Raw genomic sequence first — 18,825 nt, forward strand, 5'->3', positions numbered from 1 at the left:
GCTCTGGTACCAAAGCATCAGCTCTGTTATCATCAAGAGTATTGCATGTAAGCTCTGTATTTCAATAGTAACTCAGTACAGCTAATTAGTTTGTAGGCTCTTTGAAGAAGCTGATGTACTGACTAAATAAGCTCTTATTTTTTCAAAGCAACTAAAGGCGCTCTTAATTTACCGAGCAGATAGTTGTAAAACTGCCTTTGGTTTGCATACTGGGAGCCCATATGAGGTCTGAACGTGCTGATTTATTCTGCATGCTTGCAGCCAAGTTTTCCCCGATGCTGCTTGCTAGGAGTGGTAGTAATGTGTTTGAGGGAGGTTTCTGGGTCTTTGGCGTGGTAGTGTAATGTAAATTCGTGCCACTGTGCTTGATGTGTCCAGGAGGAAGATGTCATGTAAGGAATGACCCCGTGCGGTTGAAATCGGTGGCGGTATTACCGATCTCTGCAACGTTTGGAGGCAGGTTCAATCCAATAATGAAGAGCAGCTTTGGGTTTCTAACCAGATGACATGGCTAATCCTGAAGCATGTCTGAAGAGGCCATAGTTATTAGGAGATTTGTGGCTTTGAAAGTTCTGATTCCCTTGGTGCAATCTGTTAACGGCAAGGATTTGTGGTAAGTGAATAATAAATGAAAATCATGAGGAGGCTTACAGGGGATTTCTTGTGACGTGAGGCTGCTCTGTTCTGTGACAGAGCTGCAAAAATAACTGGGGGATCCTGACTTCCAGACATCAGGGCAATTTGATAAGAGAAAGGGTTGCAGGCACTTATTCCAAGGCATTGGTTAAGGAAAAAGACACCTTTGTGTTATGTTGAAGGTTGTATCAGCCAGGGAAGTGTGTTAGTGCGTTACTGAGGGAGACGATGCATTCATCTTTCCCATTGCACTGGGAAATTAAGTCTAAAATGTGATGAGATGTGTGGGGAGCTCTCTGCTGCGGGGATATACATGCTTAGCCCTGCCGGTCCTGGCTTTCTCATCTGTTCTGCCGTTTTTCCGGCCCCACAGCAAGGGGAAAGGCCGGTGCCGAGCCCTTCTCCCAGGCGGTGCCACGGCCTGGAGGGTGACACTGGGAGCCGTGTTGGTTCATGGTCCGTGGTCCTTGGCGGGATGGCGCCTGTCACCCCCGTCTTTTCTGCACCATCCCGGCCTTCGTCGTGGCGCTGTGCTCTGTCACACGCTCCATTTTGCTCCCAGCGGGGTTTTGCCTGACTCTCCCGCTGCAAAGGCTCGGGAGTCTGCCTGCCGCGGGCCGCAGCGCCTCTGCGTTGCCGGAGAGCCGGGAGCTGCCAGGGCGGTTACACGGCCCTCCTGTAATTCCCGGTGCTGGGATCCTGTCTGGGCTCCTCTTCCAGGTGCTGTGTCAGGGCCGGGTCCGTTTCAGGGAACCACGGTCTGGAAAGCCGAGGAGGAGAGCGCTCCAGAGAGCTGCGCGGCTCCGCTGGGACCTCTCCCAACTGTGCTGGTGGCCAAGGCGGCGTGCCGCGACGCGTACGGTTGTGTGCTTTTGCTTCAGTCGACCTAATCCTGACGGGTCACTGCACTGGAATACCCTTTTCAGGGTCGCCTTTATGCTGCAGCATCAATCCCCGCTGTCGTCGCAGTGTGCCAGAGCCGTGGGGGTCCCGGGGCAGCCCACAGGCAAATGCGCCGGGAGGTGAGGTCTTTCAGAGCGGCATGGGATGGAGGATGAGAGGCTGGATCGCCATACTCCTTTCTTTGAAAAGAAATCATTTATATATTTTTCCCTGTACTGACATGCCATGTGCTGGGTTACATTTGGTAGCACCTAGTGAGGTTGCAGCTTGGGACAAATCCTGACAAATTTTGCTGCAGGCTGCAGGAGCAGCTTGGGAAGCTGACTGACTGCTAGGAAAAACCTGTTGAATGAATAGATTGAGCTCAGTCCCATCCGCCCTCCTGTTTATTAAAATAATGTGCTCTTTCTGTGCTGCTGCTTTGGACTGTCCTGGCCACTTGAGGTAGTTTCTGGTTTTGAAGTCCTGCTGTGGCTTGTCAGAGGGGTACTGATACCTTTTTGCTGATGGATTGCTTGCAACAGGCTGCAAAATCTGTGTATTAAACACAGACCTTCACTGGGCAAAAAGAGTTAGTTGACAAGTGAAAGTCACCTGCGAGCAGTAATCCATTGGCCTTCTGAAGAGGGCATGTCTCCAGCTTGCTCATGTTGCAAAACCAGGTTAGAGTTACGAAGTGTTTTTGGTTGCTGCTCTGTGTATTCGTCTCCCTTTTGGCCTCATTCACACTCACTGTGGTAAAAACAGAGTGAGGATGTAATTTCAAGCTGTTTTACAACGTGAGCATGCAAGGAAAGAGGCAAACCTGATAGACAGACACGTGTATCTGGCATTGCCCAACTTCTGCCTTCGCAAACTCTTGTTGCAGATTCCTACCTGCAATTCCTGTATTTATTTTTGCAGTGAGAAAAGAGGGCAAGAAGCCCTTTGTTGCCCACCCGGAGTGTATTGTAGCCTTTACTTCGTGGCCTGTCTGTGCAAACAGCCCTGGAGCGATGGGCTTCGGCAGCGTCAGGCTGGTACCTGGGGGGTGGCGAATCGCTGCGGTGCGGGGCGACCTGCTCTGCCTGCGCGGGTCCTGCCTCCAGCAGCTGGGACCCTGCCTCCAGCAGCCGGGGCATCGACTAAAATCCGGCCCCTGGCAGTAAGAGCTGGTAGCTGCATTTGCTGATAAGCTGCCTCCACCTGGGAATTTGGAGAATTGCTGAGTTAACCCAGAGCCGAGTTGAAACGCTCGCGTTCAAAGCGATGCACTTGTCTGGCAGACGCCCCCTCCCCAGCCCTGTCCCCAGGGAGCTCAGCTGGGCAATGCTTGTGCTCATGGGGGACTGTAAAACTGAATGAATATAAGCCCATTTTGCCTGTTTTAGAGAGGGCGAGTCCTTTATTCTTGCCCAGCGTTGGGAAAATCAAAGACGTATTTAAGCAGTGGGAGAGGAAGGGTTTGGTGTCGCTGACGGAAAGTGTTGAGCAAGGGAGATGGTGCTTTGTGTCGGGTTATTGTGCTTGGAGACCTGTCGCAGCACGCGAGGGAAGCACGGTTCAGCAGGCCCATAGTCAGAACCGAAAGCAGCTCATCCCCTGGATTTACTGTATGCACACACTATTGTCGCGGCCAAGAACAAAGTTGCAATGTTAAATAGCTAAATAAACCAGCTGTCCCCGCGGGCTACGGTCCTCAAAGGACAAAAATGTCCTTTACGAGCATGGCTGGGAATTAAATGAAGCATTGATGGCCTCGCTGGGATCGGTGATGGTCTCAAGAGTGAATTAGCTTGGTCGAGGAAGGTCCGCAGAGAGAGTGGTGGGTAAGGGTGTCGCTGTGGTCTGGCTGAGGGCCTCAGCAAAAGGAGCAAACTTGTGCAGAATCCGCTCCTTTGCCTTTCTTCTTGGTGCCCCCCCAAACTTGAAATCCATCATAAAATCCCAAGAACTAACGTGCGTGGGTGTGCGTTTGTGTATATGCATTTAGGCTCTTTTTTCTTTCTTTTTCCTTCCAAGCTGATTGTGGCGTGGTCAGATGACCCTTTCAGGCTTTCTCCTGCGCCTGTGGAGGGTTAGGGTTTTTGGCTTTGTTTCAGCAGGGAGCTGCGGTTTTCATCTCAAATACGTGTTTCTGGCTTTGTGAGCTTCATGGTCAAACCACAAGAGTTGAGGATGCTGAAGCGGTGGGTCCCCTTTGGTAAGGAGGAAGCCGCTCCTGAAATATCTAGCATTTTTGGTGTCGTGAAGGATCCTGGAAAACACCAAAGACTGGGTGGTCTTTTGAGGGTGAATAACCTTTGTTGCCAAAACTGGCCCCTTCAAGTAAATTTGTGAAATTTTTCTTTCCCCTCAACTGGCTGTGGAGTTATTTGAAGCCCGGCCTCTTGCTGTTAATAGGGCACTTTTCAGGAGCTCAAGCGAGCTTGCAACAGCATTGGAAATAAGTCGTTTCTACCCCAACATACTGCTTCCTGCCGTAAAACTGCCTTGATTAAATTTTTCGGCTCTCCCTTTCATTATTAGCAGACATCCAAAACCTTCACTTCTCAGTGCAAAGAGGTACTTTGGGAATTACAGCTGAAGTTGAAACCGAAGGAATGTGGTTTGCCAAAACAACATCGCAGAGATTTTTTTCATTTACAACATCATTGCAAGACTGCTGCTGGAGTAAAAGCTGTTTCGGTGGGATGTGTTTTTTTTCCGCTCCCTTTTGGGCGTTTGTGATAATTTCTATATAGGGAAAAACATGAAAGGTTTGATCCCAAAAAGGTGACCTCGCCATGCAGAAATAGGAGCAGGGAGGGAGAACATTGCTATCAGGTGCAGGTGAAGAGCTCCCCACGTCCTTTCGGCTCCCAGGGATGGGGAGGAGAAGCAACAAGGGACCATTAGCGCGGCGGGGAAGGGAGGTGGGGGCCGATCGCGGGAGGTCCCCATGGAGGGCGGCTGCATCCCACCAGGGAGTCCCGCAGCCGCGTGGCGCCGTGCCCGAATTTGCAAACCCTGCTGCTAACGCGGCTTCACAGCTCCCACCTTGGAGCAGGCCGGGCACCGTGGGGCACCAGCTGTGGGGCTCATCCGTCACGCTGGTCTTGCAGCTTTGCACGGACGGGGGTTGTCGCGTTCATCAACGGAGTTTGGTGCAGGGCTGCTAGGGCTGAAAGCCATCATCTCATGCCGCGTTTGTGCAAAAAGCCTGGATTATCATGAGGGATATCTCCCATGCTGAACTTCTCATTCATTTTTGAGTATGAACCATTTCTTTCAGGTTAAATCAACTCCCAGCTGTCACTGCTGCCCAGGGTGATTGGAAAGCAGAGGCAGAATTGGATAAAAGAATTGCAAGGAGGGATAAGAAGAGATGTGAGCTAGATGGTTAAGAGATGAGGAGAGAGGTTATTTCTGAGGGGGTGTGATTCTAAAATAGCAGGGATCAGCAGCGTCGAGAGCCCTGGGAATACAGTGTCGAGGTGTGGGCGCTCCTGGTGAAGTGGCAGAAGCGTTACTGTTTGCCCATGCTTTGTACGTGGGCCGTGTTGGGTCACACATGAATGGCTTGTGACCTGTTCCTTGTTTCTTAATGCGAAGCGTGTGTTTTTGAGTTTTATGATTTGGTTCCCATTTTGCAAATGTAAACTTGTTTGGGCTTTCCAGTATGGAGCGAGCCTTACACCTTGGAAGGTGCAGAAAAAAAAGAAATGCTCCCGTGCAAGACTAAAGGTTGTCAAACAGATAACACTTAATGAAAATCAATCTGCAGTAAAGTAAAATCTTTATTTTTACATGCTCTCTCAATTTGAAAGTCAAAGTTCGAATCTCAGAAACGTTATCGAAGAGGCATTGGTTTTCCAATTTAGAAGTGATGTAAAAAAAAAAAAAAAAAAGCCAAACATCTGAGCTTACGATCCCAAGCTGTGTCGCTGTGACTAACAGTAGCAGTGAAAACACTGAGTGCTGCGCTGTAACTTTGTGCAACTGCTGCGAAAGGTAAGCGGGCCTTTATTTGTATGCGGGTGCGTGTTGTGTACGCTCTGCAACCAAGCCTCGGCTGCTGGTGAAGCTTGTGCTTCTGGTGAAGCAGAAAATCATGTGTGGGCCTAATTAGATGATAGCCCTGGTCTTTGCAGACTTCCCTCGGATGAGTAATCGGAGGATGCTCTCCTAAGAGTTACGGGCTCGGAGCGGTTAGCCGGCGTCTGCATTAGGAAGTAAGTGTAGCATAAACGGGAGTGGGTCTGTGGGGGAAACCGCTGTGCTGGGACCTGACCTCTGCCCTGTGGGTGTTTTGGGGGTTACTTGGGATTAGCTGTGCCGTGGTCCCACGGCCTGAGCACGCGTGGGCGTTCAGCTGGGGACCGCGGCACAGCCCCTTGAGTGCACCGGGTGTGCTCCCCGCACGCGTCTGCCCGCTGGCTTTCGTCTGGGAAGCACCTCGTCTGGGAAGCACCTCGTCTGGGCGCTCGGCGGCTGCTCCGCTGTGCGGACCAAAGCGCAGCAACGAGGGAAAGGAGATTTGCTTCACAAGTGCGCTGTTGCCTTGAACTGAAACGCTGGAGCAGACAAACCTTATCAGTGGTTTGCCAGCCCTTGGCCGTGGGGCGCTGGGAGGGAACGGGGTTAGCAGGCTGCCTACCGACTGAGCTTTCTCCTTTCTGCTCCGCTTTCGACCACTTCTTCCCCCTCTGTCCCCCACCGTGTTAGAGTCCCATAAAGCCTAACTCGAGGAGCACGGGGAAACCTGATTCACACTTTGGAAAACACGTGAGGTAAAAATGGAGTGAGGGGAAGCGTCCTGATTATTGGCAGCAGCAGTGTTTGGGTACGGACGTGGATTTAGGAGGATGGCTGCAGTCACTCGCCCGTGTGTTGCAGGTGCATCACCAAGTCGCGTGAAGCAACCGAGTGTGTCTGGACTCGCCCTGTCCTCCAAGGGAGGGTGCATCCACCTCCGGGCTGCCACAGGGAGAAGGTGGTTTGACACCACCTTTGGCAAAAGCACGGAGGAGCTGCCTTGTTGCAGCAAAGGTAAAAAGCTAGTATTTATCATTTTGAAGTGGTAACTAATTATTTTAAATTGCTCAGTTTTCTGGTAACTGAAAATGATATTTGTAAACATGGCCATGCATCCATCTAAATGTGTGTTTGCAGCAGAGCTATGAACTACCAAATTGGAGCGTTCGGTGTCAGGATAATTTGACTGAATTAAACCACTTCTGTTTGTACTCTCTGCTGCCAAATACGCAACAAATATCATTTGTCTCTTTAATCCTCATTCGTCTGTGTATAGTACTCAAATCCCCAAAGCAGTGTGTACTTCTGTCTCCAGGACTTTTGGGTGAAGTCTCGGGAGTTGCATGTTTTGTAGGAACAGGTCCTGTGTAAAGCCTGAGCACAAAGGCTCTGCAGGATAAATGCAATGTCACTCCTGTGTTCTGCTAAGGCAGCCAATAAATCACTAAATCCTGAAGGACCGTGTGTTTCTCCCAGGGGACAGATGACTGCAATTGCATAATCCGTTCCCATGACGTTTAGGATGTCTGTCAGAGCCCTGAGGGTTTCCTCGGTGTGGAGGAGTTGCTGTCTGGCTCCTAGACTCGTCCTCCTCAGAGGTTTGCCCTGGGGGGACAGTGGGGAAAAGGCTCAGGGCGCCTGTCTGCGCCCTTTGTCCATCTTGCTTGATGTTGTGGAGTTCTTGCTGGTCCTTTCTTGTCGCTCTCCCAAAGTGCTGGATGTGCCCCTGTACCGCCTCTGCTTGCCCAGCTCCAGCCGCTTGCTCTCCTTGCCGTGCCCGTGCAAGCGTGGGTGCGCCTGCTCGCCGGGCTGGGCTGGGCTGCGCTGAAACGCCCTGTCTACAGGTTGGCGTTCCTGAGTGTTTGCTTTTGGCTGGGTTCACTTAGAGCTGGATCGGTTCCCTTGTCGGGTTCGTTTCCGCTGTTGCCCAGATGTTTGCGCCAGAGCAGGATGTGGGGTGGGAGGAAGGCTGCGATCTCGTTCGGGGCTGGCTGATCCCGGATATAAGGTGTTCGTGAAACTGTGGCGCTTAAAGTCCAAAGGCTTTGCTGTCGTAGACCTTGCAGCAGCTCTGTGGGATGAGGCGTGTTTTTGGCCCTGTTTCTGGCACTGAAAGACTCGCCTGGGCTGCCCCAGGGGATCGGCAGCACAGCGAGGGAAGAGTTCAGTTCTCCCAAATTCCAGGCCACATCATTGCATCGAGCCTGGGTGGCAGAAGGTGTCTCACCCGATGTCGGTCGCGGTCCCGTGTCGCAAGGCCTCGCTCAATGTTACGTTCCCATGAAGCAGCGAGGAGGCAGCAAGCCCGCAGAAACACAGCAGTGCTCCTTTGCACGCTTTCTGCCCTTTTTGAGGGTTTGAGATTTCACGGTGACCCTGTGCAAAGAGGTCCTGCGCGGTGCCTCCTTGCACTGGCCAGAGGCGCGTTTCCCTCCTCTTTGCAAGCTTCTGCGCTGAAGCATTTGTTCCTATTATTAAATTCTTGCTGGTTTAGTTCCTCTGTTGGATGAATGAAGATTGGACTTTGCCCGGTTGGCTCGCTGCTAACAGTGCATCTCTCTGAGCTGCTGTTGCTGTTGTGCTGTGTTGTGCACGCTGAGACCGGCCAGCCTGTGAGCAGCTTGAGCATCACTGCAGCGAGCGTGAATGCAGTATCCTGCTCCTAGCTACTAGCGGTTTTAATCTAGGAGAGGATTGGGTCTAGCCAGCACTGAACGTGGGCAGGGCATGCTTATATTGGCTCATAAAAGACTGGGGAAATATACCTTGAAATTTCACTTCTAAACTTATTTTTCTTCAAAATTTCAGTGGGTCTGGTTGCATTCCTCACTATAAATTTGATGGTGAAAAATACACCAGGGACCCCCCCAAAAAAAAGGAATTTAGAGTTTTGTTTCTCCTGAGAGCCAGTGCTTTGGCTATCCTGAAAAAAGCCAGTATTGCTGGGAGAGCCACAGCTAACGCGAGAGTGTGGGAAGCGCTGCTCGTTCTTGGCCACGGGTTGCCGGCTCTGAATCGTTTGCCCTCGGAAGGGAAGTGGGAGCCCTGTTACATACCCCACGCCATTTGAGTCAACTCTGGTGATGTTTTTAGTGTCTCACTCCGTGACTGACTTTTCCCATGCTTTCCGTCTGCTTCCCCCTGCTTATTAGCGCAGGAGGAGGAGATTGCATCCCTTGTTGTGTGTCATCGCACGCGGAGCCCAGGGCAGGAAAGGGCTTGTCGGTGGTGAGATGCCGCACTGAAAACTCCCTGGCTCGTTCCTGGCGTGCCGTAGCTGCGTGCCCACGGGAATATGTTCAAGCAGCAGCTAGATTTACCAGCGCAGTTGGTTTCTATTGAGATAAACTGTCGCTGGGCAGCAGGGTGCCCTGGGCAGATGGAGGAGGTGTGACAGCAGAGACGGGATGGCAGTAGGTGTCCCGGTGGAGGTGCCACCCCGAGGAGGTGTGCCCCAGCCCAGCCCTGCGGTGAACCTGCTTGCAAGGTGGTTGGGGAAAGGCTTGACGGGGTCTTTGGAGCTTGTTGATCCCCCTCTTCGACTGCACGCGTTAAGGGTGACCTGAATCCTACCCGAAGGTGCAGAAATCGTCGTCCTAGAGGACAACGAGCCTGAGAAGTATCCCCGTGATGTTCGCCAGATCTGCACTCAATGGGCTGGGCGCTTTCACACGGCGGCAGCAGCGAGGTGAGAGTCTGATGGGGAGCCATGTGCTCTTAGATCCCTCACCGTCTATTAGTCACTGGAGCTGTGTGCCCTGCATTACCTGAAAACCAGGTTAGATCGTGTGCCTGTTTCATGGAGAGATGGTTTGTTAATTCTAGCTTTTAAATCCCCCTTGGGTGCATAGATTTAGTTCTGTTAGGATCCACTCTGCCCTATCTCTTTCCAGCCTGAAGAAGATTGAGTTTCAAGAAGTTTTACCATGCCGCAGTCTTTTGGAGAAGAGCAGAAAAATTAGCAGCCTCTCTGTCCTGCTAAGGACATTACAGGTCCCCAGGTATCGTAGGTAGAGGCTCTAAAAGCAGTTGTCTCGGCTGAAGTTTCTTTTTCTTCCTCTGGTGAACTATGTTATATGGCAGTTGGCTGGAAATCAGGGATATTCTGTGTTTATAATTTCCAAAGTATGTTCTGATCTATCGGGATGAAAGGTTCTGTAGAGATGCAAAAGAGTGCCATTATTATAAAATAAACATACTTCTTCAATATTTCTGATACTAAAGTAAATCCAGATGTTTTTTGATGGCTGCTGAGCCTGCTTTGGGTTTTCCTTTGCTCCGTGTGACCATCTGTATTTGTTCAAGTGTCACTGCGTTAGCTTTGAGATGTGATGTGACACAATTTGTTGCAGCATGTTCTTATCAAGTCTGGAAACCTTTATATTTACACACACGGGCACGCGTGCACACACATACACATGTACATAAAATGGAAAAAAAATACTTTATCCTAAAATACCATTTCCGAGTCTGACACTTCACATACATGCTGAGGAACTTGGAATAAACTCAGCAAGTTTATCAGTTTATATAATTGCAACAATCAGCTCAGCGGTGTCAGGGAGAAATGGGATTTGTCTGTGGAGTTCAAAATAGTCTCGGAAGGAAGCAGATGTGTGGTTTTCTTCGTAGTTCCAATAGAAAGGGAGTATTAAATGCCCCGTAACACCAGCCACCGGTTGCACTTGCTGACATGTGGCTGAACTTTGCAAGAGGTAACTGTACAGCACTGTTTAAAGCGTAAAACGATTTTGCCTTAGTTTTAAAAAATACTAAAATTTTCATGGTTTCTCTCCTGCAGAGAAGAACAAGTCTGCCCCACTGCTTAAGGCTGATACTTCACATAGGCTGATATTTTACCATAGCTAATGCTAGAGAGAGATCAAAGCAGTAAAGCAGCCGGGTGGTCATTTTGTCTGAGCAAGGAAAGGGGAAATGTTTCGAAGTTGATGTTTCAGTGACATTTTGGAGTTTGTTTGGGGAGCTGCCGCTGAGATAGCGGGGCCTAATGTTTGTCATCCCTCCCAGGGGCATCTCAGCATCCATCACCCTGGCACCCTGCTTGTTTTTTTGTGATCTTCCCTATCTGAATTTGGGTTGGGTTTCTCTGTGCTTCAGCTTTTATGGGGCTTTTCCAGAATTCCAGCTGTACCCGGCCTGGCCCATGACTGCCAGAAATCGGTTTCTCTGCCACTGCTGCTGTTGCAGAGGACGCGGCGAGTCTCCGCTGCCGCATCCTGCTGTGCTGCGGTGCTGCTTTCCTGGGCATCGATTACTGCACTAGGCTTTGAGATCCTTGGCTGGGGAAGCCCTGCGGAAACATGGAGCACGGCAGCACTAGCGGTAGCTACTCACGTAGGACAGGGAAATGTCCTGCTAGTAAAATTATGGAAAGGATTTGTAAGGCGGTCATAAATCCTATGTAAGGGGAGGGATGCAAGACAGCCTTTTCCTAGTAGGAAAGTGCTCTGGGGTGTTCGCTTGGCAGCCAGCCTCTTGAGCGCGGGGACACCAGCTTGCCCAGCTGTGCCGAGGGGTTTGACACTACCCTGCAACCTGGCAAATGTGGAAAACCTGGGCAGGTATTTTGCTGGTAAAGTGTTCTGTTTTGGTAACTCATCTTAATAGATGCATTACAAGTTGGTAAAATCTCTTGCATTCTTAAAAGCAAAGATACTGGGATTTGTTATATGTAGTCATTCATCAATATTAAGAGTAGCTTCCCAGGCTTTTTAGTTGGTTTATAAGATCTAGAGCTTTCCCTGGATCTTACTCCATACCCTACCAACCAGAGGGGAAGAGAGGTTAAAACACAGTTGTGACTTAAAGTCTCAGTTTTCAATAAAGTGGATCAATCGAAGCTGCGTTAGGGATACTTTTGCGCTGTGCAGCTTCTTCTCCCCAGCTGAAGACAATGTTCAAAGTCGCTAACGGCTTCCAGGTAGAAGTCGATTCTCCAAATCTGTATTAGCTCTGATCTCGGCCTGCCTGAAATTCATATGGTGTACTGATTTCTGATGTCTCCGAATGCTCTGTAGGGGCCAAATCCAGGAAAAAGCTTGTCTGCCTTGCACACACTAAGAACTCTGAGAAGTGGAATTTTGGGTCCTGTCTAGCTTTTGCACAATTTTCTGCAGTCTAGAGGCTGTACAAATATGCTTTATTGAATCCAGCTTTATCTTTTGCCTTCTGGCATAAGATGCTCCTGGATTGATAAAAGTAATGAAAAATCTACGGATTCTTGCTCATCTAATACAACCTTTCCTGTCTTTTGTCTTGTGCTTAGACCTGCTGGGCTTTCTTAAGGTTTTTTGGCTTCTTTCCTAAATAAGAAAAGAAATTGCAAAGGAATAGTAAGCCAGTTAAGCAGGCAGCATGTTCTTAGCACAGCTTAGAAGTGGCTTGGATTCCTTGGTTAACAGCCCTGCCTAGGGAAGGGAGGGAGCAAATGACCACAAATGCTTGCTGTATTAGTTCCCTGTCTTGTAATGTGAGTTTGGGACCAGTGTTGGTCTTCCAACGTGGGGTGCCTGGTCCTTGGTTCAAAACAAACTCTGAGATAATGATGCCGCTTATTGCATCTCTGATACCCATCTTTGCAGCAGCTGGATCTGCCCTGTCCTGATCTGACATCACCTGGGGTACGTGGTCATTTACTGCCATTCAAAGATAGTTGCTCACTGACCCGGAGAATGCTTTTCTTTTTTTTTTCCATGGAAAATTATTGTGTGCTTTGAACTGCCTAGAAGTACTCAGGAAGACATAAAAACATGAGTTACTACAGGCTGCACGCCTGGAACTTGTAGGCCATCTCGACATGTGGAGTAAATCAGCATGGCTCCACTGACTTCAGTACAGCTGCAGCTATTACCGCTGGCTGTGAACCCTGCTCCAGACTTTGGGCTTGATACTCTGTGGCCAGTGGACAGAAAAAAGAGCTCCTATCTTCCCTTTTAATAACTTTACATTTATAAAGAGAATGAATGTGCTATAATGATTTTTTCCTGTCTAAAACTGCTTTATTTGGGACATTCAGTAACTCACCTCTCTCTCATTCCACATAGTTCCCAAATCAAATATTTGATGAATGCATGCACTTGATTACTGGCACTCAAAAATACATCAGTGATTAGTTCAGAGATAGAGATCTGTGGGTTTTTTTCTGTTTTTTTTTTGTTTTTCTTTGAAACACAGGCACCTGCACAAAAACAAGTCAGGCAGAACTGATTCTGCACAAAAACAGGGTGGGCAGCACCGATGTGAACCACAGGACTATTGGAAGAGGAGTTGCTTTTCTGTTTCCGTGTGCCAGGAGAAGCAATGCCATCAGGCTTATGTGTGATGGATCAGAGTGCAGTGATATTGCTGCAAGCAAAAGTCATGAATTTTAATCAACTTTACTGGCTGCCTTGAAATCTGAGTTGAAAGATAAATGTGAAAAACAGGCAGCCCATATTGTTTCTGGAACAAAAATGCCCCTTTTCTGTTGATTGGAAGATTTTTTTCTTTTAACTTGATAATCAAAAATACTTCCGTCTTAGTTCTGGAATTTTTTTAAGCTAACCCTTCGGGTCCTGTCTTCCCGCGGTGCCTTGCTAAGTGACATGTCACCTCATGGCCACTCAGATAGCTGACCCTTGCTGCCGAGACTTTCCAACTGACAGGGCTCCTTGGCTGTCTGTTTTTAGATAGTTTGGGTTTTTATTTAAATATTCTTAATGATTTTTTAAAAAAAGAGGTGGCTTACCCAGTGAAAACTGTTGAGTGGATTGTCCAGGGAGTTGAAATCCAGTTTATATTTGCTGGGGAGACCTGGCACAGCAAATATGTTTGTCCTTCAAGTTTGTTGCTCCAGAGCTGTTTTGAAGGCTACATAGTTGTTATATTCATTTAGGCATTGGTTTTCCTAATCAGATGTAAGCTGATTATAATGTTGTCTGGTGGGGACATCTAAGCTTTGGGAAGAACTGGACTGAAACCACTGGCTAACATCTGTGGACAAAAACACACTCATCGTGGGTTATTTTCAGTCACTCCCAGACTGGTCCAGATGACTCTCAGTAACTGAGTGTTTTCTTCACTCCTCTGTAAAGAAGTTTGCTTCAGGGGTTATCATAGCTGCTTTTCCTGTTTTGCCATAAGTCACCTCTATGCAGGAATAATTTTCAGGAGTTGTATTTAAGGCCAGTGAACTTTAAGAAAGCAGAGGGGAAAATTTCCTCCTACCTGGAGCTTCTGGGCTAAAAAAAAAAAAAAAAAGTGGAAGACCCCCGAGTCTCTCCTCCTCCTTCAGCCAAAACTGCTCTATTATTTTCTCTTAGGATCCCTTATGATTTAACTCCACACCTATTTTCCCATCTCTGATACCTGTAGGTTCACCAGCTGCTCCATATTAATGAAATGTTCATTCAGCTGCAGCAGACGCTTACTTGATGCTCTTGGAAATTCTTGCTGCTTTCACTAGTGAGAAAGGCAATATATTTTTGGGGCCTAAATCAGTGTGAAAGGGCACATACAAACCTGCAAAGTACAAATTCCAGCTTGTTTGTACTCAGTTGGCTACACCCTTGGCTCAGGACCCAGGTATTTCAAGAATTTGGGTTGAGGTATATGCTTTCCCAAAAGAGACATGAAGTTCGATTCCCCTTTTGCATCAATGGGTGCAGTTTCTTTAAGGTCACCGAGTATTTGCTTGCAACAGAAATGTCAGTTCCTTCAAGGCGTGTTCAAAGCCTGTGGGAGGGAGGCGATGTTTTGCTGCAGTACTGGCAAGCTCGTGGCTTGCTCCTTCCCCAGCTGAGATGACTTAGCTCTTGCTTTGATCAGAGTATGCTTACTCTGAAGGAAACCCACCTTATTTCCGTGTCCGTTTACCAGAGCCGGTACGCCCTAGTTTGCAGTGCCACGCTTTGCTGTGCTGAGGCCATTGGAGCTACGCCTGTTTACCCCAGTGGCTGATTTTTTTCCCTGAGGCCTTCAAAGCACGTATGTATGCTGAAGCAGAAGATTAGCTTCGCTAAGAAGGCTCATTTCAGATGCAAATACTCTATGGGCTGTTGCACAAATGAAGCCTGCCTGATTTTCCTTTCTAAATCTTTACTTACTTATTTTATTCTCCACTGGAAACCCGCTCCGCTTTGCGTCACCCACCTTTTCGCGTTGCTGTGACACGCGTCTTGAGGTCGGTGTGGTGGAAACCAGTTTGGTGGTATGTACCGGTGTCATGTAGTGCCCGCGTGAGATCAGCCTGAGCGAACATACCTGGCATTGAGGGCTGTTCGCCAAGCAGCGTCCGTGGTCGCTCAGAGCTCCTCTATGCCTCTGCGCTACTTACAATATCTAATACCGAATGTGAAGAGTATTTGCCGATGCCTCCAGATGTCCTGATATATCCTACGTACCCAGTTAGTTGGGGCTGCTCAGAGGGTGCAGTGGCGTGTTTCGCCGTCGACGGGGCGCGGTGTGGGCGTCGCGGTCCTAACCCGCGCTTGTCCCTTCCCCTGCAGTTACTTGGCTGAGCAGTGCTGGAATGGCGGCTTCGTCTACCTGATCATGCTGCGCCGCATCAAGCGCAAAGCCCCTCTGCCTCCCTCCAACGGCAACAACGGCAACGGCTGCGACCCCAAAGCGAAGCCGGGCCCCGAGCCGAGCGACAGAGCCGCCCAAAATGGGAAAAGAACGAGGAAGTTCGGCGTCATCACCAGGACACCGGGTGGCAAGGAGAGCAAGGAGAAGCCCGGCTCGGAGCCGGGCAATGGGCACTGCACCCCCATGGAGGTGGAGGCTCCTCAGCCGGAGTCGTCCGAGGCGGAGAGCTGCGTGGAGGAGCCGTTGCGCAGCCTCGGGGGACAGCACCGGTCCCGGCTGTCGGACGGTGGGATGCCTGACGTGAGCGACCAGTCTGCCCAGGTAGGTTTCTTTGGGTTTTTAAAAGTATCGGCAGGTACGCTGGTGGATTAAGGGCTTTTCTTGAGCAGCTTCCCTGGTTTCGGTACCCTGGCGTTAAATAGTAATGGGTGAAGGGCCTCTGTCATGTTACGTCTGTGATGAAGGGGGAAAATGACTTAGTTATCAGACCTGTCAACATTGGCTTGCAAATTTCTTTTGCTTGAAACAACTGATGACGTTATGACGCTGCAGGAGGAGGCATCAGTGGAAGATGGTCATTTCGTCCTTTGAGGCTTCGTGTTTAGCATTGTCTGAGCTCTGCAGGACGTTAAAGCTTATGGTAAAATTGAAATCGAAAGCCTCCTTTTTGAAGGGAAAGGGATTCAGCACCAGACCACGGTCCATTTATTAGCTCATGTTACAAAACTTGTTTGGAAAATGTTTAGAGACCCCATGGAAGCTGCTGTGAATTTTGCTCTGCGTTGATAAGATGGACAATCCATTAATGTTTGGGACAACAGTGGGACGGGGGCTTTTATTGCTCTTCTCTTCTCCTAATGGAGGTCTTGGGGTTTGTTGCCTGGCAGGAATTTCAGCATTGTTGCATGCACATGCAAGATGCACGCTGAAATCTGATCAAGACGCGGGCGATTTTCTATCACTAGAAGAGCTGTTTGCCAATCTTTCCAAAGACGCTGATAGTATAGACAGATGAATGCTGCTGTGCTAGGCTGGGGACTTGCTGCAGCAGCTGGTTTTGTTTTTAAGACTACAAAGCTGGTAATACAGCAATGTGAGCGTACATCGTATCACTAAATTGTTTTGAACAAAGGTGTGGTATTAATGTGTCCCAAATCAGCGATCCCCAGTACTAGTGCATCATGGTGGTACTTGTTTCAAACTTAAAATACAGCAGAGAGACTGAAACCAATAAAAAAGAATGTGGTCCTAAAGAAACGTAACTGAGAAAATCTGCTCTTCCCATCAGTGAGCCAGGTTTGATTTCATGGTGCAACAGGGAGGGAAAGATGCTTGTGTACAGGTTTTGAAATTTACGGTCTGTAAAACCTTTCCGAAAGAGAACATTAAGTTAAAAAAGATCCAGACCTTCAGCGTTTTGAAGGCTGTGGCCAGTTTAAAAACTTCTTAAATCTGTTTTGAAGATGTATAATTAAAGACATGTCGTAAATGACGATGATCCGAGTTTTTTGTGGGGAAAGCCAATGTATAAAAAACCCCAAACTCTTGATCTAGAGCTGTTTCGTGCTAGTGTTATCGTGATGTTTTGAGCCATCTCAGTCTGAGAAGTAATTTATTAAATTCAGAAAATATATTTGACTGTGAGCAATAAATACATGTTTTTAATGTGAAGCACATATGAGGTAGCTTTGTAAAACATGAAAGCTTAGTTAAGTCACTGGAAGTTTAAGAGCTATCATCTGTTCATTTCTGGTGTATCTCTCGTGGAGCCTTTTGAGAGGCCCAGTCATTTAGCAAAATTGCTTCTCTTCCCCCCTCCAGTATTTTGCTAAGAGGTATGACCTCTGTATGTCTCAGTATTAATTGCATTTTCCTGACATCTGAATGTGGAGAAATTGAATAGCTAGAGCCCGAATAGCATGTCTTGATCATCCTTTTCTTTATAAAAACAAGGGGGCCTTACAGAAGCTTGTCCGTTTAACGTCTGTGTGGGAACTGCTGTCAAAGGAATCAGTGGCTTGATTCTGTTTCTTAACAGTGAATACAATTTTTAAAATTATGTGAGTCCTATTTAAAGAAGAGAGAAAGCAAGGAATAAAGAAACTTGGGAGCCCCAAATCTCCCTTAAAGCTCTGTTTTCAAAGCGTGACCCAGCACTTAGGCATTTGAGATCCAGTTGTGGTAGGAGCCTTTTGAAAACAGTTTCCACAACTTAATGTCAGAAGTTGCAACCTGCTTCCAAGCCTCAAAGAGTGAGCCAAACCTTTCAGAGCCGTGGGATGAATTATCTCCTCCCGAACGGGGACGAGGTGCATTGGCAGGGCATTGCACTTGTGGGGAGAAGCGGTCCATCCCGCTGCCCACGCGGCGCTCGCTGTCTCCATGAGTTGGCTAATTGAATATCCAGCGCTGTCAGTCTCGCGCCTTTGGGAACCACTGTGTTCGCTTTGAAACAGTCCCAGCCGGTTGCAGAGAGCTCGAGGGTGGCTGTCGATGGGAGGAAAGGCTTGGAGAAGCAGCTCCGTGACCCTCACAGCTGCGTGTGGACCTCTTGCGTTAACGCCCCTTGTGCTGCCTTTAGCTCCTTCCTACTCCCCTGCCCTGGGAAGCAGGTTGAAGAGTTACAGAAATTGAAATGCTGAAGCCAGGAAAGTCTCTTTTCTCCCTTTTCAATGTTTGTCTGAAGCTGTAGCAGCCAAGTTAGGGCAGGAGAGTTTGGTTTGAGTCTACGTGCCTTCAGCTGCTCCCTTGCCGATCCCAGCGGGCAGCTTCCGGCTGATGCCTCAGAGAAGCTGCGGCAGGAGTGCTTCAGAGGCAGCTGCGGCTGCGCGTCCGGGGTGTCGTGTGCTCTCGGCGTACCTCCCCTGCCACGAGCCTGGTGGTTTCCTTCCGCTTTATCTGCTTTGTGCACTGTTAATAACAGCAATGCTGAATCATGAAACAAGAGCCGGGATGAGTGCTGTTTGTCTGATGAACCTACCAGAAGGTTCCTGCGTTACCAGTTTACGTGCGAGTGTCGGTCCCCTTCAGCCTTGCTTTCATCTCCTCCATCTCCGTCGGTCTCTCCTGTGCCCTTGGCGTTCTTAGAGCCACATATAAACAAATCTGCTAGGCTCCTTGCTTGTACGTAACCTCAATAAATATCGTACCTGTCAATTAGCAGTCCATATTTATTTAATGTTTACAGTTGGTTAAGTTATGCTGCAATATTTTGGGGATGAACCTAAATGCCTCTTAAAAGGTGCAGCTTCTGAACAGGTTCCTTGTATCTGCGTGGCAGGAAGGTCCTGGAAGCCAGGTATGACCTTGGGAGGGACCCAGGCTGGTCTCGGTGGGAGTCGTGTGCGGTGATTTAAAAACAGGCGATCTCTGAGCTGGAGTAATGATCCATCACATCCTGGGAAGATCTGGGAGCTTAAATACAGCAATCAAAGCTGACTTTGATTCAGCGGCTTGAAAGAAGGTAATGTTTTGTAGCTAGTAATTGTAAAAGCAAGGATGTAAAATGAGTACGGGGAGGGGCTACTGGAGTTAGCTTAGACATGATAAAAAGTGACAAACCCTGGGCAAGCTAGTTACATACCAATTTTGTGGTTTCACTGTGTTTAGTGATAAGACAGGATTCATCAATTTTGTTCTCAGTTTCTTTATCGGAGTGTTTTTAGAAGAGCTTTGGACTGCTCTCCTGGTTCTTCAGTCCCC

General features: G+C 48.6%; 1 protein-coding gene across 5 annotated transcripts in view; it reads left to right on the plus strand.

The window, feature by feature from the left end:
* Positions 1–18,825, plus strand: part of LOC112982170 (PDZ domain-containing protein 2) — a 210,769-nt gene that overhangs the window by 125,655 nt on the left and 66,289 nt on the right. For all 5 annotated transcript variants that reach the window (XM_064500657.1, XM_064500658.1, XM_064500659.1 and 2 more), the window contains one exon: positions 15,042–15,444. In XM_064500657.1, the coding sequence (XP_064356727.1) occupies positions 15,042–15,444 (403 nt within the window). The remainder of the gene's footprint in view (positions 1–15,041; positions 15,445–18,825) is intronic.

The sequence above is a fragment of the Dromaius novaehollandiae genome, chromosome W, assembly GCF_036370855.1.
Source record: "Dromaius novaehollandiae isolate bDroNov1 chromosome W, bDroNov1.hap1, whole genome shotgun sequence".
NCBI classification, from domain to species: domain Eukaryota; kingdom Metazoa; phylum Chordata; class Aves; order Casuariiformes; family Dromaiidae; genus Dromaius; species Dromaius novaehollandiae.